Genomic DNA, 20733 nt, shown 5'->3' on the forward strand with positions numbered 1-20733 from the left:
CCAGGTTGTGGATTCGATCCCCCGTCAGGGTGCAGGCAGGAGGCAGCCAATTGTTCTCTCTCTCTCACACTGATATGTCTCTCTCCCTATCTCTCTCTAAAAATCAATCAAAACGTCCTTGGGTAAGGATAAAAAAAAAAAAAAGTGCACTGTTGGTTTTTCTAAATGCTGATTTTTCATAGATGGTCCATGAATATTTGATAATTTGGGGAATATAAAACTTGATCAATCTACTTGATATGTTTACAAATGGTGTAGTCACAGCTTTTATGTTTTTGAATACTGGGCCTGATAGTTTCTAAAAGGGATGACCCCACCCTTTCCTACCTAACCTGGACCCATCCTCCCTGAGACCACCCTTCTCATCCCTGGAGCCTGTGTGTGGCCACGAGGGCCGCTGAGCGACTGACGGGCGGGAGTCAGGGAGCGTGTACAGCGCCGACACACCGGCGAAGGGCTGTGTGTCTCCGGCTTCTAGTCAAGGTGCAGACAGGAAGCGGCTCCCCCTGGGTCCCCCGGGGCCTGACCTGGCTCTGTACGGGCCCACGCACTGGCTAAGAACAGTGCTCCGAACCCAATGCTGCCTCCGTGGGCTCAGCTCCAGCACCGGCCCTTCTGCGAAGGCAGGGTGGCTGTGGGTGAGACCAGACCGGGAATCCCAGCTCCAGCTTCCGTGTGTGTGACTTCGGGCTAGGGCCTGCCCCTCTCCGCACCTCAGTTTCCCCATCTGCAAACTGCGCTGACGATGCCCAGCTCAGAGCACTGGCCCCCGGCAGGTGCTCAAGGGCAGTCACACTATCATCAACTAGAGTAACTATCACCAAGGAGATGGCCTCTGAAAGACCAGAACTTGGGTTCTAGGTTCAAACCCCAGCCCCTTAGACACTGTGTCCTCTTGGACCAGCCACGCCACGCCTCTGGGCCCCGCCCCTCGTTGGACCGTCACCGACGGCAGGAGAACACAGCTTTCCCAGGACACGATGGAGACAGACGGGCACGACAGAGATGCCGCCCACGCCGGGATCAGACGATCTTCCTTTAATACAAAGTTGATATATCTACATACACAGCGGTGGGAAAGCCACCCAGCTGTTTCCGTTTGGATAAACAGTGTCGAGAGCGACGGCAGGTCTGCTCCTGTACAAAGAGGAAAGCTCACTTGCTCGGGGGTGGGGGTGCCGTCCTTTCTGCTTTTGCCCTGAACTGCCCCCGGTCCCGGGTTCGGGAAGGCCCCCTGACGGGCGGCACGCAGCCTCTCTGGCCCCAAAGGGAGCGTCTCCCGTCTGGTTTGTTCGTCCTCCTCGGGGGCGAGGGGTGGCGGTTCGGGCTGCAGGGCTCCTCCCTCCACGCCCACCCTCAGAACTGTCCTTGATATGTCTGAGAATCGTTAAAAAAAAAAAGAGGAAAAAAAAGGAAAAAAGAAATCAGGAGCCAAAGGGCGTCCTGTCGGTGAGGGAGGCGGGCTCCTGAGGGCAGGAGCAGCCGGCCACGGGCCAGCCGCCACACAAGACCGTTTCCCACCGTGAAAAAACAGACGCGGAGAGAACAGGAATAAGCGATGCTTTTCTTTCTAAGTTCATCGACAGCAAGTCACTGGTTTTTTTTTTGTGTTTTTTTTTCAGTTTGTTTCTTCTTTAAAAAAAAAAACAAAAACGGGGGAAAAAATACGTTATTTTAAAAAAAAGGAAATGTCACTGGAGAGTTACACGGAGAAAAGAAAGCTGCCCTCTGCCCGCCCCGCCCAGCCAGCGGCCCACCCCGGAGTGCAGGCTGTGGCGGGGGAGGGGGGGCACAGCGGGGGGACGAGGGGTCCAGTTCATGGCCCCGTCCTCCTCTGGTTCTGGGGAGAACACCCCCATTTGCTCACCACCCCCCACCCCCACCCCGGAACTGCTCATTTTGGAATCGGAAGGAAACGAGGAATGTGGCAAGTGTCTGAAGGCGGCGGCCGGGCCAGGGAGGCTGCTGGGGGCCGCGTGGGGGGCCGAGGGGCCGCGTCGTTCCCAGAGACCGCGTAGAAAGGCCGCCGCCGCCGCCGCCGCCGGGGTCCGGGCCTCCCGGCCCCCCGCCCCGGCGCGGCAGAGGCGTCTGGAGCCGGTGGAGTCAGGCCGGGCGACCATGGCTTTAGGTTGCATAGTGGTCAAAGCTTCCCAGGTACTCCAGGGCGGCCTGGTAGCAGAACTGGTACTCGTCCTGCGGGAGGGAACGGGGCTCAGGCGGGGCTCCCCGGGGCCCAGGGACGCCCCTCCTCAGCCTGGCGTGTGTCCCTCTGACATGTGTCCCTCTGGCGTGTGTCCCTCTGGCGTGTGTCCCTCTGGCGTGTGTCCCTCTGGTGTGTCCCTTGTGTGCGGGGACTCTACCCTGAACGCCCCCCCCTCGCTCTGCCAGCAGGTCATGCGCATCTTTTAAGACGTGGCTGCTCAGCCGCCCCGCCACCTGCCCCTTCAGGCTGGGGCTCTGTGGCCCCGGCTGTGTCTGCCCAGAAGCGTTTGGGGACTTTGTTAAAAGGCCCAGCGTGAATGCAACCGCAGGGAAGACCTCCCCGCTCTGGGTCTGTCTCCCCCTCCGGGGAGGGTGGGATGTTGGCTCTGGGACCAGAGTGGCCCCCTCTCTCCGCGTCCACTCCACCTCCTGGCTCCGGACTTGAACCTGCTCTTGTGCCGAGAGCGGACCAGTCCCCTCCAGCCCGAAGCGGGAGCAGCGAGGACCCCCCTTCACGAGCCGCCTCCCAGGGAGGACACGGAGGCCCCGGAGACAGGGCCGCATGGCAGGCATCCCCCCGTCCGCCTCACCTCCGTCTGCACCATGGCCGGCCGCTGGGTCCGCAGCATCTTCACCGTCTGGAAGATGTCGACCACCCCCTCGTACCGCATCCGCTCCAGCACGATGCTGAGCGTGATGAAGACGCCGGTCCGGCCCACGCCGGCGCTGCGGGGGGAGGGCGGCTCAGGGCGGGGCTCCGGGCCCGGCTCCCCGGCGTGAACTCAGCTCCGATGGGACCCCCGAGGCGGACGGTTACCCTCCGGGGCCCGGCTCCCCCAACCCCCCGTGAACACAGCTCCAATGGGACCCCCGAGGCGGACGGTTACCCTCTGGGGCCCGGCTCCCCCCACCCCCCGTGAACACAGCTCCGATGGGACCCCCCAGGTGGACGGTTACCCTCTGGGGCCTGACTCCCCGGCGTGAACTCAGCTCCGATGGGACCCCCGAGGCGGACGGTTACCCTCCGGGGCCCCGGTCTCCCCGGCCGGAGAAGGGCCGGGCCCGGGGGGCACGCACCTGCAGTGGACGGAGATGGGGCCGTCCTGGCCGAACTGCTCCTTGGTCTTGTGCACCTGGCCGATGAAGTCGATGAAGCCCTCCCCCGACTTGGGCACACCCTGCTCCGGCCAGTCCGTGAACTGGAACTGCCGGACGGTCCGGGACTGGCCGTCCTGGGAGGGAGAAGAGCCGGTCTCGCCGTTGAGGCGCGTGGCAGCTCGGCCGTTTCCCGTCCCACCCCCGTCCTCCCTCCCGCCACCCCGAGGACTATCGGCCGCCTGTGGCCGAACTGCTCCGGTCTCATGGCCAGCACCTCCTTCCTCCACATTTTCTAGGTCGCCACCCACCGACACCGGCTCCCAGAGACACTCACCACACTGCCCCGCGCAGCTGCGCCTCCCCCCACAGCACCCTCTTCCCCCAAGGCCAGAGCGATGGGCACCTCCGCGCCTGGCCATGCCCCTCCCGCACCGCCCCTCCCGCCCATCTCCACCCCTCCCGCCCCTCCCGCCCATCTCCACCCCTCCCGCCCCTCCCGCCTATCTCCACGTCCTGGCCCAGCACCACCTCCCCACCACCGCCTTCCATCCTTCACCACCCTTCACCACCGGCAGTGCCACCTCCCACCGTCCCACCCTCACCGCCCACCCGAGGGCAGCAGCCCCTCCCTTATCTGCAGTTCCGGTTCCCACACGTTCAGTTACCCGCAGTCAACTAGGGTCCACAACAGGAATGGCTTATTTCTGGAATTTCCCATTTAGTCCGTGTTAAATGGCGTGACGTCGAGGAGTGTGGTGAGACCTCGCACCCTGCCCTGCCCTGCCCTGCCCGGTCGGAGGCGGTCCTGTGCCCGGAGTGGGCGCTGTGCACGCTCCCACCCCAGCGCTGAGCCGCCGTCCTGGTCACCAGGTCCCCTCCCTCCACAGAGCTCACGCTCCGGGACCCGTCTCACTTCCCGCCCCGGAGCCACGCACAGCGTTCGTTACAGCATCTTTCCTAGCTGTTCCGTGTCCTCACGGGGGGCTGTGAGCTACTGCTGCTGCGCTCTCGCTGGGCCTGATTTGTAAGTTAGACGCTGTAACTGTACGCGTCTGTCCAGGGCTCGGACCCGTCTGCAGGTCCAGGCTTCCACGGTGGTCTCGGAGCACCCCCCTCCCCCGCAGGTAAGCAGGGACCCCGTGCTCACCACCCTCTATCCCTGAGAGCGCCACCAACCCCTCCCCTCTCACCCCACTGGCCACCGTCCCGACCATCAATGCTGTCACCTTCCACTGACCCCCCTCCCCCATCACCCTTCCCTCCACCGGCCTTCCCACACCCAGCAGCGCCGTCCGCGTCGTCACTGCCATCCTCCATTCTCCACAACCCCCTCATCCACCCGGGGTCACCCTGGAGGGGCCCCACCTTCCCCTGACCCCCTCTCACCGGCTCCCTCCAGCCCACCCTCCTCCGTCTGCACCGCGCACAGCGCTGTCCCTGCCACTGAACACGCATCCTTCTCGACTTTTAGCGCCATTTCCCGTCGATTTTCTTCATCATCACCACCCCCTCCTCCCCGCCCAGCTGTTCTCCAATCTCCCTCCGTCCCCTGCCGATAACACATCCCCCTCTCGGGCCACGCTCTCCATCCCGTCACCACACGCTCCACCCTCCGGCCTCGTCTTCCTCTGCCCAGCATGTCCTCTCCGCCCGACAGGACAGCCTGCCACCGACTCTCCAACCGCATCCCACCGACCCACCGGCCCCATCTTACACCAGCAGCACCAGCAGCACCACGACCCAGGATGCTGCTCCTTCAATCCGGCTTCCCCACCCCCACCCCAGCCAACACCCCCTCTGCCTGTCATGTCTCCCTACCAGATGGTGCCAACCCCCAGCACCGAGTCCAGTGTTCGCCACCCTTTTCCTTCCCACAGTACCAGCTGTGTCCGACCTCCACCGGCTCTCAGCCCCTAACACTCCCCACACCCCCTCGCTCCCTTCACATAACCCCTTGGGCCGTGTTCCCCAGTGAGGGGCTCACACGTGCTCAGGTGGGGACACTGTGGGGTCAGCACAGGGGCTGGTCCTCCTCCGCCCACCGGTGGCAGGAGCTATTGGCCAGCTCCCCCTTTCCTCCCACCCCCGTGCTTATCCTGTGCCCGGGCCTGGCTTCTATCCGCGCTGGGGAGCCGTCTCCAGACCGCCAGGGCACCAGGGAGCTCAGCCTGGGCTCCCGAACCTGCTGCCAAGGCCCCCCACACTCACCCGGGCGTCCGTGACCTTGAACTCCCGCAGGATGTACTGCGGCATGTTGTACTCCGCCATCGGATCCACCACGAAGTACTGGTAGCGGGCGGAGCGCTCGGCCGGCCAGTACTGGTGACACTTTTCCTGTCGAGGGGATGGCATCCGAGGTCAGCCCTGTCCGGGTCTGCGGACACCGCTGGGCACTGCCCTGCCCTGCGCCCCCGGCGTACCCGGCCCATCTCCCGCAGCTTGGTGAGCATCACCACGATGGTGGAGTTGTTCTCCCACAGCATGCGCCAGAAGTCCTCCGTGGTCTCCGCCAGCGGCCCCTGCGTGGCGATGTAGGCCTTCTGCTGCCTGCGGGGTCGGGTGTGTGAGTCCAGGCTGACGGGGGACCCCCAGCCGAGGACCCCGGCAGCTGCACCCGCCACGTGCCCGCCCCCTTGGGGACGGCTGGCCGTGGACGCCTCCCTGGCGAATTGGGCCCTCCCAGCACCCCATCTGCACACAAGGAGGCCACCGGCCTCAGGACACACGCCAGCTCGCAGGGCTGCCCGCTGGCCTCTCTGCCCGCCCGCGCCGCCTCCCTCGAGTGGCAAACGACGTGGGTTGTCTGCACAGGACCCTTCCTCTCTTCCAGCCAGGCCTTGGCATAGGTGGTACCTTCTGCCTAGACCTGTGATCGGCAAACTGCAGCTCGAGAGCCACATGCTGCTCTTTGGCCCCTTGAGTGTGGCTCTTCCACAAAATACCACGGCCTGGGTGAGTCTATTTTAAAGAAGTGGCTATAGGAGAAGTTGAAGTTTTAAAAATTTGGCTCCCAAATGAAATTTCAATTGTTATACCGTTGGTATTTGGGTCTGTGGACTAAGGAGTTTGCCGGCCACTGGCCACGGTTTCGTCAGCAGGACTGACCTTTGAGGCAGGCTCACTCTGTGACGGGCACTGTTCTGGGCAAAATCCCTGGCCTCCACCCACCAGATGCCAGTAGCAGCCACCTCTCCCCTCCACACATACTCAAATCACAACCATCAAAAACGTCCTTAGCCCAGCCCGTGCGGCTCAGTGGCTGAACGTCAACCTATGACCCAGGCGGTCAGGGTTCAACTCCTGGTCAGGGCACATGCCCAGGTTGCAGTTGTGAGCTCCATCCACGATGGGGGGTTGTAGGGGGCAGCCAATCAATGATTCTCATCATCGACGTTTCTATTTCTCTCTCCCTCTCCCTTCCTCTCCAAAATCAATAAGAGTATATATGTTGCCGAAATTGGTTTGGTTCAGTGGTAGAGCGTCGGTCTGCGGACTGAAAGGTCCCAGGTTCGATTCCGGTCAGGGGCATGTATGTTGGTTGCGGGCACATCCCCGGTAGAGGGTGTGCAAGAGGCAGCTGGTCGATGTTTCTCTCTCATCGACGTTTTTTAGCTCGCTCTCTCTCTCTGTCCCTTCCTCTCTGTAAAAAAACAATAAAATATATTTAAAAAAAAAAAAAAAGTATACATGTTTTTAAAAAGTTCCTAGACTTTGCCGAATTTCCCCGGGGGGACGGAATCATGGGTGCAGAAGGACAGACGGGCCCATTGTGAACGGCAGCTCTCAGCTCACAGCCCGGACGGCGCCCTCCCTCTGCCTCCCTGTGCCTGGCGACTCCCAAGCGAGAACGGAGGCCCCGCAGGGACGGGGCCGGGGATCCCAGGCCGAGGCGGCACCTGTAGCCGTCGATGAAGCTGGCGTTGATGTAGTCGGAGCCCTCCACGCCCCGGATGGGCTGCAGGCAGACCCGCGTGCTCTCGTAGGGCATGATGTTGACCAGGCGGTTCTTGAACTTGTTACAAGGCAGATTGGCACTGATGAAGCGGGACGTGTGGGCTTTGGAGTTGGCCAGCCGCTGGGGGACGAGAGGCAGGGCTGCCGTCAGCACGGCCTCGGGCCAGAGCCCCGAGGGGCCACGGTCGCAGGGCCCACCCACCCACGTCCCCCCCCTCCCGCCGGGACCGCCCACCCACATCCCTACCCCCATCCTCCCGCCCCATCGCCGGGGCGACGTCAGTCTCGCCTCGGCCCCGCCCGCCCCACCTTGAACTCGAGCTCCATGCCGGTGACGTGCTCGCCGGGCTCCACCTGGGCCAGCTTCTGGATGTAGGCGTAGAGGCTGCGGGCGGGCACCTCGGTGTTGCCGCAGCCCACGGCCTCCAGCAGCGCCTCGTGGATGAAGCTGTACTGGTCCTCCGTCTGCACCATGTAGTTGCGCTGGGACCGCATGAGCGTCACGTGGCCGTACACGTCCACCGTCTTCTCCGGCTTGATGCGCTCCAGCATGGCGTCGATGACAATGAAGCAGCCGGTGCGGCCCACCCCGGCGCTGCGGGGACAGGGGCCTCAGGGGGGGCGGGGAAGGGCGGGGGCGCGGGGAGCGCGGGGCGGGGCGGGGCGGGGCGCCTACCTGCAGTGGACCACCACGGGGCCGGCGTCGGGGGGGTTGCAGGTCTTGACTCTCCGCAGGAAAGCCAGGAAGGGCGTGGGGTACTCGGGCACCCCGTGGTCCGGCCACGCCGTGAACTGGAACTGGCGGACTTCCCGCTTCTCGCTGGAGCCGTTCTGGGAGCCGCAGGGACACGGCCGTCACCACAGCCCGCCACCCAACGCGGAGGGCGCCCAGCGCACCCTCCGGCCCCTGCGCCCAGGTCCGCACAGAGTGTCCCCGTAGGGAAGTCTCCTGTCTGTGTCACACACGGGGCCAACACCGTGCCCCCCTCTCTCCCTGCACCTGCTCGTACCGGCCAACACGATCACGGCCTTCAGAGTCTACCCCAGACCTGCCCGTGTCTCGCCCCCCAGGCAGTCGCCACGGTCCTCCCCATCATCACCCTGGCCCCTCCAGTCTGCCAGTGCCACCCCCATGAAGCCAGGGGGCGCCTGTGAGCATGAGTCAGGTCCCGTGCCCACTGTGCCTACCGCCCTGGAGTGCCCCCACCTCCCCTGGGGAAAAAGCCCAAGTCCGCCCCATGGCCCACGGGCCCTGCACAGCCCTCTCCATCCTCCCCTGTCCTCAGCTCCTCTCTCCCCACACTGTTCACTCAGCCCCAGTCACCTGGCCTTCGCACTGCTCTTCCAGCACGCCAGGCACGGTCCTGCCCCAGGGCCTTTGCACATGCTGTGCCCTCTGCCTGGAGAGCTATTTCCCCACAGCTCACGGCTCCCTTCCTCCAGGTCCCCCAGTTCACATTCTATCCCTCTCCTCCGCTTTGTCGTCATCCTACACGTGAGATTTCCTGTCGTGTTTGGACCTTGGTCTCAGAGGGGTTTTTGTGAACTTGACCTCCCCTCCCTCAAAGGCAAGAGAAATAAAAGAAAAAAATAATAAATGAATGGGACTGCGCCACGCTAAAAAGCTTCTGCACAGCAAGAGAAACCATCAACAAAACAAAAAGGCAACCAACTAAATGGGAGAACATATTTGCAAGTGGTATTCCAATACAGGGCTAATATCCAAAATATACAACTTAAAAACCAAAAAACCATCTGATTAAAACACGGGCAGGGGACCAGAACCATTTTCCAAGACATTCAGATGCTCAACTTCACTAGCAGCCAGGGAAATGTAAATCAAAACCACAAAGGGGTACCACCTCACACCTGTCAAAATGGCTGCTCCCAACAAGACGGGTAATAATAACCAGTGCTGGAGAGGTTGTGGAGAAAAGAGAACCCTCACTCACAGCTGGTGGGAACGTAAACGGGCACAGCCACCATGGAACACAGTATGGAGGTTCCCCCAAATTAACAGTAACCCCGATGGCCCAGCAATCCCTCCGGGATCCACCTGAAAGACTCGAAAGCACACACACAGATCTATGGACCCCGATGTTCACGGCAACCTTATTCATGGCGGCCAAGACACGGAAACAAGACACGGAAACAACCCACGTGTCCTTCGAAGGAGAATGGGTCAAGAAGATGTGGTCCGAATACACAACGGATGCTCCTCAGCCAAATGCAGAGACAAAACACTGTCAGTGCTGACAACGTGAACGGACCGTGAGAACGTGACGCTACGTGAAGCCAGACGGAAAAGAACAGGAAGCAACACAGGAACACACTCGTAATTACAGACAACAGAATGGTGGTTACCAGAGGGGAAGGGGGGGGGGGGGGGGACGAGGATAAAGGGGATCAAATACACAGCGACTGGCGGAGACTGGACTCGGGCGGTGAGCACGCAATGGAGCACAGAGATGTCATATTCCCAGGACATACCCTACGCGTGTTATCGACCCATGCCAATACATTTAATAAAAAAAATGACTCATTATTGGCATGTCTTTTGTCTGTGTCTTGTCCACTAGACCCGTGGTGGGCAAACTGTGGCTCTTTGGCCCCTTGAGGGTGGCTCTTCCACAAAATACCACGGCCTGAGTGAGTCTATGTTGAAGAAGAGGCGTTAGAAGAAGTTGAAGTTTAAAAATTGTGGCTCTCAAAAGAAATTTCAATCGTTGTACTGTTGATATTTGGCTCTGGTGACTAATGAGTTTGCCGGCCACTGGCCTAGACTCAGCCCCACGAGGCCAGGATATTCCGTCTGTGTTGGTCTCTGCTGTGTCCTGTGCCGGCTCTGGGCCTGACACACAGCACGTGCTGGACGTGTGTGAAGGAGCTAAGCATCCTTACTGCCTCCTCCTGCCCGTCCACTCAGCTTCCTGATGCACGGGCCAGGCTGTGCTTCATGCCAAGAGGGGACCTGACTGAGGCGGGGGAGCACCTCCTCTCCCCGCGGGGTTGCACACGACGCCGTGGAGTCCGCGGGTGCAGGACAGGTGGAGCCTCACCAAGGAGAGCAGCCTTCAGCTAAACGCTTACCTGAAGGTGACCTTCGGCCCAGCCCTGACCACCCACGGCTTGCGGGGTCCCTCCTGCTCTGTTCCACCCAAGCCTTAAGCTCCCTTAGGGCAGGGTTGGCCTCTGCCAGGACCGGTCTGAGGCCCAGGAGGATAACAGATTCACTGCTCAACGGGGCTCTGCTGGTTCTGTTCTCTCGCTGTGGCCAGCGACACGCGGTGCCCCGCCCCGAGCCTCAGCTTCCCCATCCACAAAATGGGCTTCACGGGAATGTGGTCAGCTTGGGTCAATGCCTGGCTCTCTGCCTGAGGGGGGGCCTCCAGGGCAGAAGCTGGGCCCATCTTCCCCCTCTGCCTCCGCGCCCTCCCTTGTCCCCCCTCAGCCTCTGGCCCGGCCCGGCCCACCTTGTGCAGGGAGAAGGTCCGCACGCAGAAGGTGGCCAGCTCGATGGTGTCCAGCAGCGTCACCTGGATGAAGCCGTAGGTCTCGGTGCCCCTGTTGGGCCAGTACTGGTCACATTTGATCTGTGCCGGAAAGGAGGACGGAGGTGAGTGTGCGCCTGGCCTGGCCGGGGATGGGGAAGGGCAGGTCCGGGCCTCACCCGCGATTTCTCCTCCAGCCGCGTCATCATGACGATGGTGGCCGAGCGCTGCTCCCACACCATGCGCCAGAAGTCCCCGAAGGTCTCGGGCAGCGGCCCCTGCGTGGCGATGTAGGCGTTCTGCCGGCGGTAGCCGTCCACGTAGTTGGCGTTGATGTAATCGCTGCCTACAATGCCTGCGGCCCGGGCGAGGCGCCGAGGTCAGTGGGGGCGCCCCTTCCTTCCAGGCCGGCTCCCTGAGCCCAACGGGAAGCCCTCTCGGAGCGCCCGACCTGCCCCCCAGGAATCGTGGGCACAGACGGTAGGATCCCACCTCGGCGCTGCGGCCACGGGGGCCGGGCCGTGCGCTGCGGGGCCGTCCTGGGCACGGCAGGGGTGGCGCACGTCCCTGGCCCCCCCTCCAGCTGTCACTAGCAACCCCTCCTCCACCCGGGGACCCAGACACTGCCCTACGGCTCCAGCTGAGAGCCAGGAGTGCAGAGAGGCCGGTGGAAACACGGAAGGGATAGCAGCCATCACTTAAACACACATCTAACAATGCCCAGTGGTTCCTGGCGCTGGACCAGGCCTGGGCCCAGAACCAGCCTCTCCCATCGGACCCCTGGCTCGTCCATGCTGCCGGCCGTGGCCTGGAGGCGGAGCGGGCTGCGGGCCCTCGGGAAGGAGGGGGCAGGGAGGCCGGGCCCGGTTACCTTCGATGGGCTGGAGGATGACGCGGGAGTGGTCGTAGGCGATGACGTTGGCGTAGCGGTTCTTGGGCTTGTTCACTTCCAGGTTGGAATGCTCCCAGGTGAACTGCTGGCCCGGGTCAATGGACTGCGGGGAAGGGAGGGGGTGTCAGGTGGCCGTCGGAGGGCTGGGGCGGGGAGGGGGCAGTCTGGGGAGGGCTCGGCTCACCTCGTACTCCTGGGAGAGCTTGAGGCTGTCGTTGGCCTTGAGGCGCTCCGTGTGCTCCGCCATGTCTGAGATGGGGATCGGCGGGTGGCTGAGCATGCCTGCGGGGAGAGCAGACCCCGCGGTGCGGGCCGGTCAGGGGGGCCAGCCCGAGCCGGGGGTGGGGGAGCTCTACAGTGTGAGTCTGCGATGGACGAGCCGTGGTTAGAGGGCCTGGCGGGTGCGGGGACCCTGGCCCGAGGGTCTGAGATGGAGCAGCAGGGGCTGCAGCCCCGGCCACGCCCGGCACCCCTGCTCACAGGTCCTCCCACCCTGTCCCCACCCGGCCGGGGGAGGGGCGCCCCGGAGGACTTCAAGCTCCTGGTGCCTCGTGGCAGGAAGCAGGCGGGTGACACAAATGGAGAAGCAGATGGCAGCTGGCTGAGCCTCCAGAAACACTGTTCCCCGGGGTGGAGACACATTCCTTCCTGCCCCTCTGGGGTCCGAGGGCCTCCCAGTCCTCTGCCAGGAGAGCTGGGGGCCTGCGGGTATGTCTCTGCCCAGCTGGGACAGACACTGCACCCCTCACTCTGCAGCCGTGTTCTCACCCTGTGCCCGGAGCATCCTGTGCCCGGAGCACCCTGTGCACGGATCACCCTGTGCCCGGAGCATCCTGTGCCCGGACCATCCTGTGCATGGAGCACCCTGTGAACGGACCATCCTGTGCACGGAGCACCCTGTGCACGGAGCACCCTGTGCACGGACCATCCTGTGCACGGGTCACCTTGTACATGGGTCACCCTGTGCACGGATCACCCTGTACAAGAGTCATCCTGTGCACGGACCATCCTGTGCACGGATCATCCTGTGCACAGATCACCCTGTGCACGGCCCTGTACATGGGTCGGTGACAGCCTGATCTTCGAGCCCCTGGGGTGTGGTGGTGACTAGAGGTAGGGGGGTGGGTCTGGCTCTTACTTCCTGGTATCTGGGTCTCCCAGACCAGTCTCCACGCCCAGGCCAGTGCTAGCTACGAGCTCACACACACCTGGCAGCTACGTGAATCGGGTCAAGTGTTGCCAGGCCGGCTGGTAAACAACTGCTGTTCTGGTGGGGCCCCCGGGGTCTCCCAGGAGCCCGCCCCCCTGGAGTCTGAGGCTGGTGTCCCTCTGCCTGTGGCTCTCCCTGCCTGTCACCAGGGTGGGCTCCTGCTCTCCCGTACGTATGAGTCTCACCTACATCCGTCCCCACCCCCACACAGTCACTCTAAGGGCACAACGGGCCGGACCCCTTTCCCCTGAAGCCAGCGCAGGACAGCGGGCAGAGAGAGGTGGCGGGATGGAGAAACCAAAGATGAAAACAAACGAGGGGCGGGTGGGGAAGGGAGCCGAGAACAGAAAGACACAGGAACTAACTTTCAAAGTGAAACCCCGGCTCCCTGAGGGGGCTGCTGAGGCCCGAATCTGCAGAAACAGCAAACAATAAGTAAATGAAAACACGCGGGGCGCACGCACACAGCTGCCGGCAGACGCGGGGCAGGCACGTCCGCAGTGAGGGCCACGTGCTGCGGCCCGACCAGGGACCGGAGCAGCGGCTGCTTCCTCTGCCTGGTGTTTAGCCACGACTCTGGGAGGATCCCACAGTGTTAGCTTCTTCCGTCAACGTCACCCACACCCACCTGGCCTCCGTTCCCCGTGTGGGTCACTGCGGGGCTCGGGAGAGTGCAGGATGGTGAGGGAGAACTGAGGGTGGAGGAAGGTCAGGGGCCGATGCCATGAACTTGGAGCGGACGTCAGCCACCAGTTAAACATGTTTAAAACCTCTATTTAGCCCTAGATGGTTTTGCTCAGTGGATAGAGCATCAGGCTGCAAACTGAGGGGTCCCGGGTTTGATTCTGGTCAAGGGCACATGCCAGGGTTGCGGGCTCGATCCCCACTCTGGGGTGTTCAGAAGACAGCCAATCAATGGTTCTCTCTCATCACTGATGTTTCCATCTCTCTATCCCTCTCCCCTTCTCTCTCAAAAACAAATCAATAAATTAATTAAAAAATATATATATATATATAATCTCTATTTGGTTGGAAACTGAGTTAATATGAACCAGTTCAGAAAGAGAAAGCAGATTCCAGAGTGCAGGTGGAGGGAACGAGGGAACCACGTTAAGAACAGCCACCATCAGTTACATTAAAAATCCCTTATTTGGCCGAAACCGGTTTGGCTCAGTGGATAGAGCATCGGCCTGCAGACTGAAAGGTCCCGGGTTCGATTCCGGTCAGGGGCATGTACCTTGGTTGCAGGCACATCCCCAGTGGGGATTGTGCAGGAGGCAGCTGATCGATGTTTCTCACTCTTTATCCCTCTCTCTTCCTCTCTATAAAAAAATCAATAAAATATATATATATTTTAAAAAACAAAACAAAAAACCCTTATTCGGTTAGAAGCAGCTGGCACCAGCCTGGTGAGAGGGAGGAGGCGGGCGTGCGTGGTTCTTGTCCATGAAGAGGATCACGGACGAGGCTGATTCAGTTTCCCACCGGGCGTGGTGGTGGCCTAAGCTGCACCTTATTCACCTACAGGGAGCTGTTCGGAGGCAGAAGGCGCACGAGCATCTGTGGCCATGCAGGGGGGGATGCAGGCCACGTGGGAGGTATGATTAGTGTCTTGCTAGGGGCACATCCCAGGGAGTGTGGAAAAGGCCAAGTGGTCTTAAGACTAGAGGTGTGAACAGAAACACAGCTCTTTCTGCCAGAAGGAAGGAGGAGGGCTTGGTGGTTTTTACACGCCCTTTACGCTCCCCGACAGAAGACAGCACAAGCCTCCTTTGGTTGTAAGCGAGTTCCATGCCTGGAACAGGTGGGAGTCAGGAATCAGGAACTGGCTGCACCGAGCACGCGTGGAGAGGCGGGGCAGGTGGCCGCAGGCAGCTGCCTCTGCCCGGCAGGGCTGCCCCTGGCACGGGGGTGAGCACGTACCTGGCGTCTGGAAGTTGATGCGCCTCATTTCCACGGGGTCCTTGGGGTGGTGGGGGGCGAGGTCGGCGTTGTTCAGCAGGCATTTGGTGCGGGGCTCCGAGTCCTTGCGTTTACTGGGGAGGAGAAAGGGGAGCATCGGTGAGTGCCAGCATGTGTCCACAGACGCGTACGCACGTGTGAACACACTCCAGGCCCTGTGTATACGCACGACAAGTCGTGTGTACACACGTGTGCAACTAAAGGAGCAGCCAGGCCCCCTCCCCCACCAACCCATCCCCCCTCCTCAGCCTCCTTGGGCCTCAGAGGGCAGGGCCAGTTCTCACCTGTCAGGCTTGCTGCTCCCAAAAGCAGGCGCGGGAGAGGAGGGAAAGAAGACAGGTGAGGGGGTGGGCCTGCTCCGAACGGCAGGTGGCTTTCCTAACAGCTCTGAGCCTTCGTCTCACGCAGGACACGGGGCTCCTCCCGGTGCCAGGCCCACCACCCTCCTGTCTACGCCAAGACAGGCCCACGTGGCCGCGAGGAGCGCTGTCCTCATTAGACTGGACTGGCAGCCTCTGGCCCCCATCCTCTCCACCCCCAGGGGACTGTGCGGCCTAGGAGTCGTCAAGCCGCTGGCCGGAGTGAGCCCCAGCCCGGACCCTCCCTGAGCCGTGTGACTGCGATCTGGCAGCTTAACCTCTGGGCTCAGTTTTCCCATCGCTACCTCAGGGGGCTCCCGTACTGATCTTCTGAGATGACCCCCCCTCCCGCCCCCCTCCTGTTCCAGGAACCGCCCCCTCCCCGCCCCCTCTGTCTGTCAGGGGCGTGCGGCCTCACTTCTTGTAGAGCAGGATGGCGATGACGATGCAGATGATGAAGACCACGGCCAGCACCGGCCCGATCACCCAGATGAGCCCCTCCTCTCCGTCCACGATGGGCTGGGGGTCCGGGTTGTCCAGCTGGAAGGGGTCTGAGAAGGGGCTGGCCGCGAAGGTCTGCGTGCACAGGCGGAGAGGGCCCCGTCGGCGTCCCTCCTCCTCACGCCCCCGGCCCCTCCCGGCTCCACACCCCCCGTGGCTCCAGAGAACGCCGCCCGGGCCCGCCGGCCGCTCTGAACGCCTTTCCGTGCCTCTTGCTTCCAGAGCTTTGCACGTGCAGACCCTGCGGGGCCCTTCTGGGTTGAACTCCTACACACCCAGCCAAAGCCCCCACCCCCAAGCTCCTTCCTCTGAAACGCCTTCCTCCTGGGATCCCGCCCCTTCACGTCCTTCCCGGGCCCCGGAAGGCAGGAGGGAGGATGGGAGTCTGGCTCCGAGGTCAGGGAAGGCAGGAGGGAGGATGGGAGTCTGGCGAGGCCACGTCGGGCGGCCTCACGGCAGGCGTGGCCGGGACTCACGGGCTCGCTCTTCTGCAGCACGGCCAGCACGAAGAGGACGTAGCGGTGGCCGGGCTCCAGGCCCCTGTTGTCGAAGCCGCCGTACTGCTTCTGGTCGCCGGGCTGGAAGGTGGGCGGCAGCGCGGAGAAGCGGGCGGCGATGTAGGGCCGGGGCGCCTCGAGCTGGCGCGAGTGCCGCAGGCTGCGCCGCTGCAGCCGGGCGATGTCCTGGATGAGCTGTGGGAACAGAGGCGCGGGCGGCTCAGAGCCCGCCGGGCCGGGGGCTCAGGACGGCCGGGACGCGTGCGCCCCCCGCAGGCGGGGCGCCGGCCCTCACCTCCTCCAGGTCCATGTCCTCCGGGCTGCCCAGCGGGGGCAGGAACTGGCCGCCACGGGACTTGCGCAGCGGCACCATCACGATGAAGTAGCTCCTGTCAGGAGACGGAGCGTCAGGGCCGCCCTCTGGGGGTGAGGGGAGCCCCCCTTTCTGAGTCCTCCCTGCTGCTCCTGCAACGGGGTCCGCTGCCCTCCAGCCCCAGCCGGGCCGCTGATCGCACGGACCTCGGCCTGCAGGGTCTCTCCCGTGCAGCTGTATTTCTTGAATTCCTACGCACCCTTTCCAACGCCCCAGCTCCCAGGCCCACACAGTTCTGGAGCCCTGGGGTCCAGACTCTCCCCAGGGGCTGAGAGTCTGTGCAGAGTGGCCTCCCCCCCAATCTGGGAACCCCAAACCGGGAGAAGGTCAGGCACACAGGGTGTCAGAGCAGACACAGGCCACCGTTAGTGACGCTTCCTGTGAGAAGCCCTGGACCTTCCCGGGGGCCACGCCGATGGGGCTGGCGGAACCCCCGTTATAAACACCACCCCAACGCGCCTCGGCTCCGGACCTCGCCTTAACCCTGGCCGAGGAACGGAGGCCCAGAAAGGCCAGGGGGCTGGCTAAAGGGGGCCAAGGGGCCCCGGGGGGCGGCATACTGGACGGGCACGGGGCTCTGGCCGTCGGGAAGGTACACCAGGATGAAGCCGTCGGCGTTGGGCTTGGGGGCCACGCTGGGCTTGCCGCTGAGCAGGTTGAAGGCGGTCCAGGCCGTGACCGTCTGCTGCAGGCCGCCCAGGCTGCTGCCGCGGTTTGTCAGCACGAAGTTGTAGAAGGTGTTGGGCTTGAGGTGCGTGATGAGCTTCTTGGTGGTGCGGCCGTCCACGTCCAGGGTGAGCCCGTTGTACTGGATCTGCGGGCCGGGCTGGCTCAGCGAGGTCCGGGCTGAACTCCGGCCTTGACCAAACCTAGATCCCAGCCCAGCCCTGACCCTAGGCAGAGCCCCAATCCTTACTGAGCCCCAATCCCAGGCCCAACTTCAACCCCAGAGGAGTCTCCACTTTGAGACCTAATCGCAGAGTGAACCCCAACCCCAGGCGGAGCCTCAGTCCCCCGTGAAGCCCAATCCCACTCAGCCCCAAGCCCAGCTCAGCCCCAATCCCACTCAGCGCCCCCCCCTCCCTCCCCAACAGGCCCTGGCTCCAGACCCAGCCCTCCCCCTGGCCACGCGCTCAGGCCTGACCCGCCCGCGGGCGCACCTTGTAGGGGGTGGGCGAGCTGTAGCTGTCGGGGAACTCCCAGCTGAGCAGCACGGACGTCTTCATGATCATCTTCACCTTGAAGTTCTTGGGCGAGACTGCGGGGCAGCGGTCCGGCGGGAGAGAGCAGAGAGGGGAGGCCCGGTGAGCGCCGGGGCGGCCGGGCGGGCGGGGGCGGGGAGGGGGCGGCCCAGGCATTCCCTGTTGTGCGCTGTGCCCACGGCCTTCCTGCCTGGCCCTGGCCCGGCCCTGCCTGGCCCTGTCCCAAGACCCTGCCGGCGGGGGAGACGGCGCGGCTGCAGAGAGAAGGCGGAGGAGGGGAGGGGCGGGGATGGCGGTGCCGCCCGGGCACGTCCCACCTTTGCCAACGCCAGAGCCTCGGGGTCCGGACTCGCCTCGAGCCTCACGGGGAAGCAGAAAAGCGACCACTTACCTGGCGGGGGGGAGGGGGGGGCGGGGGCGGGGGCGGGCGCGGGGCCCGGCCCGGCTCTGTGCGGGGTCTCCGCGCGCCTACCTTGGTCCCGCAGGAACGTCCGGTAGCGGACGGGGGGGCTGTAGGGGCCGGGGCCCCGGCGCGTGTGGGCCCGCACTTGGAGGTCATAGGCCGTGTCCGGCTTGAGGCCCCGCAGCGTGAGCGCGTTCTCGGCGCCCGGCTCGGCCGCGGCCGGCAGCTCCGTCTCCCGGGCGGGGCCCGGGGCGCCCGCCTCCCGGACCGCCACCGTGTACTTGACGATGGCGCCGTTGCGCTCCGCGGGCACGGGGGGCAGCCAGCGCAGCAGCACGGTGCCCGCCGAGGCGTTGCCGGCCGCCTCCAGGATCTGCGGGTGGCCGCGGGGCGTGTCCTCCGGGATGCTCAGCGCCTGCGCCGCCTCCTCGCCCAGGCCGCCGCGGCTCCGGGCCGCCAGCCGGAACACGTACGTGGCCCCCTTGTGCACGCCCGACGCCGTGTAGCGGTCCTCGGTGGGCGGGAACTCCAGCGTGGCCAGGGGGGACGAGTCGTCTCGGCCGAACTGCAGGCGGTAGCCCAGGACCTGGTCCGCGGTGGTGCCGGCGGGGGGCTCCCAGCGTGCCAGCAGGCTGCCCTCGGGGGTCTGCTGCACCGACAGGGTGGGGCGGCCCAGCACTGTGGGGACACGGGGCCGGCATCAGGGACCGCCGGCCAGGCAGGGAGCACGGGGCAGGGCGGCACTTTTAAAAAGTGGGTCTCCGAGGGGCCTCGCTGAGGAACAACAACTTGGAGAAGGCAAGGCAGGGCCCCGGCTGGTTTGGCTCAGTGGATAGAGCGTCAGCCTGCGGACTGAAGGGTCCCAGGTTCCATTCCCGCCAAGGGCACATGCCCAGGTTGTGGGCTCGATCCCCAGTCGGGGGCGTGCAGGAGGCAGCCAGTCAATGTTTCTCTCTCATCACTGATGTTTCTCTCTCTCCCTGTCGCTTCCTCTCTGAAATCAATAAAAAAAATAAAATAAAAAAAGGCAAGGCATGAGGCTGCAGGGAGGTCCAGGAGGAACAGGGTTCCAGGCAGAGGGAACCACGGTGCAAAGGCCCTGAGGCAGGCCTGTGCCGGATGAGGGTGAGGAGCAGCAAGGAGAAGCCAATAAAGGAAAACGCCCACAGGCACCACAGGGGCCTCATCGAGGTGGCTCCTCCTCTAGCTGGGAGTCCTATGTTTCTTGCCTTGTTCTTGCCCTCGCTGGCACCTGATTAATACCCACGGGACACAGCCGTGCCCAGACCCTGCACATGCCTCATGGTTTGCACAGTCTGAGTAGCAATGAATGTGCCAAAAGAGGTTTTGGGGCCAGGGGAAGCAGGGGGAAAGCTGGGCTCTGCAAAGGAAACCAAGCTTCCTCACTGCAGGCCTCATCGGGACCTTTCATGGACCGAGCGGTCACCGTGTGGGCCGTGGGTTCAGCTTAGCGAGCACAGCTCCAGTGCAATGCCCCTGAGAGGAGGGCGAGACCGTAGGAGGCTCCCTGGAGGAGGTGACGTGGGCACTGGACCCTGGAGGGTACACAGACTAACCAGGCTCAGGCAACAGGGGCTGTGTCCAGCCTGGATGCCAGACTGTGGGGTCAGAGGTGTGGCACTGAGTGTCCCGCAGAGAGGAATGGGTGTGGGGCGTGGGATGGGAGGCCTGTTTCTCAAACACACTCCGAGCCTCTGCCTGGGCTGCACCCTCTGCCGGGGGCATCGCCCCCTTGCATCATCACGGCGATGGCTCTCTCCTCACGCAGCTCAATGGTGGCTGGGGCAAAAACAGAACCTCGAGGCTGATGGGCGCACCAGAAGGGGAAACTGAGGCAGGGCTGCCAGAAGAGGAGGCTTCCTGGTGCAGCTGGAGGGGTGAGGACACCACCCCCAAAAGACAACCCGCCTGGGGTGATCAGAGCCATGACAGGGGAAGGACAGGGTGCTGGGGCCCCAGAGAGACATCGGACCAAGACTGTGGGACAGGGGTGGGGTGGGTAGGGCTTCCTGATGAGGGAGAGATGAAGCAGAGACCTAAAGGATGGGGAGGGGACAGCCGGGGAGAGGAGGGATCTGAGCAGAGGGGGCAGCTGGGTCCAGCCCGGAGGGTGAGGGCATTAGCGGTGGCTGTTAGCTATTTGCATCCGGAGGGGCCCGGTAACTAAGGAAGAGAGTGATGATGAGGAGATGGGGTTGGGCCTTGCTGGGCCTGAGTGCCCCTTTGAGCAGCTCCCACCCTGTCTGCTCTAGCGGCCCTCCCTGCCCAGTACGCCCTTCCACACGGGCTCCAGGACGCTGCAGGGACGCCGGGGCCAAGGAGCCGCGGGGGGAGGGTCTCATACCTGCTCCCTTGGTCACGACCACCTTGGGTTTGCTGCGCGCGCCATCGCCTTTCATAGTGTAGGCGGCCACAGTGACGGAGTAGGTGGTCTCAGGCTGCAGGTTTGTGATGACCATCTCCTGCAGGCAGGGGTGGCGTCGGTGAGGGAGGCGGGGCGAGGCCCGCCCTGTCCACCCTCCCTCCAGGGCTGGGCTCAAACAGGGTGGCTGTGGGGCCTGGTCCTCA

General features: G+C 63.4%; 1 protein-coding gene across 1 annotated transcript in view; it reads right to left on the bottom strand.

Annotated features, from left to right (window-relative positions):
* Positions 1-1023: 1023 nt before the first annotated feature.
* The window catches only part of PTPRS (protein tyrosine phosphatase receptor type S), a 99650-nt gene continuing 79940 nt past the window's right edge, over positions 1024-20733 (bottom strand). The window contains exons 14-35 of the mRNA XM_084883688.1: positions 20510-20627; positions 18214-18822; positions 17700-17797; positions 17100-17353; positions 16462-16555; positions 16146-16361; positions 15587-15744; positions 15094-15105; positions 14771-14883; positions 13213-13260; positions 11822-11919; positions 11617-11740; positions 10925-11100; positions 10728-10847; positions 7931-8085; positions 7564-7849; positions 7197-7375; positions 5721-5847; positions 5509-5634; positions 3280-3434; positions 2793-2928; positions 1024-2193 (exon numbers count right to left, since the gene is read on the bottom strand). Of these exons, the coding sequence (XP_084739814.1) occupies positions 2125-2193; positions 2793-2928; positions 3280-3434; positions 5509-5634; positions 5721-5847; positions 7197-7375; positions 7564-7849; positions 7931-8085; positions 10728-10847; positions 10925-11100; positions 11617-11740; positions 11822-11919; positions 13213-13260; positions 14771-14883; positions 15094-15105; positions 15587-15744; positions 16146-16361; positions 16462-16555; positions 17100-17353; positions 17700-17797; positions 18214-18822; positions 20510-20627 (3471 nt within the window). The 3' untranslated portion in view covers positions 1024-2124. The remainder of the gene's footprint in view (positions 2194-2792; positions 2929-3279; positions 3435-5508; positions 5635-5720; positions 5848-7196; positions 7376-7563; positions 7850-7930; positions 8086-10727; positions 10848-10924; positions 11101-11616; positions 11741-11821; positions 11920-13212; positions 13261-14770; positions 14884-15093; positions 15106-15586; positions 15745-16145; positions 16362-16461; positions 16556-17099; positions 17354-17699; positions 17798-18213; positions 18823-20509; positions 20628-20733) is intronic.

This window comes from Pipistrellus hanaki, assembly GCF_964339955.1.
Source record: "Pipistrellus hanaki genome assembly, chromosome: 5".
In the NCBI taxonomy this organism is placed as follows: Eukaryota; Metazoa; Chordata; class Mammalia; order Chiroptera; family Vespertilionidae; genus Pipistrellus; species Pipistrellus hanaki.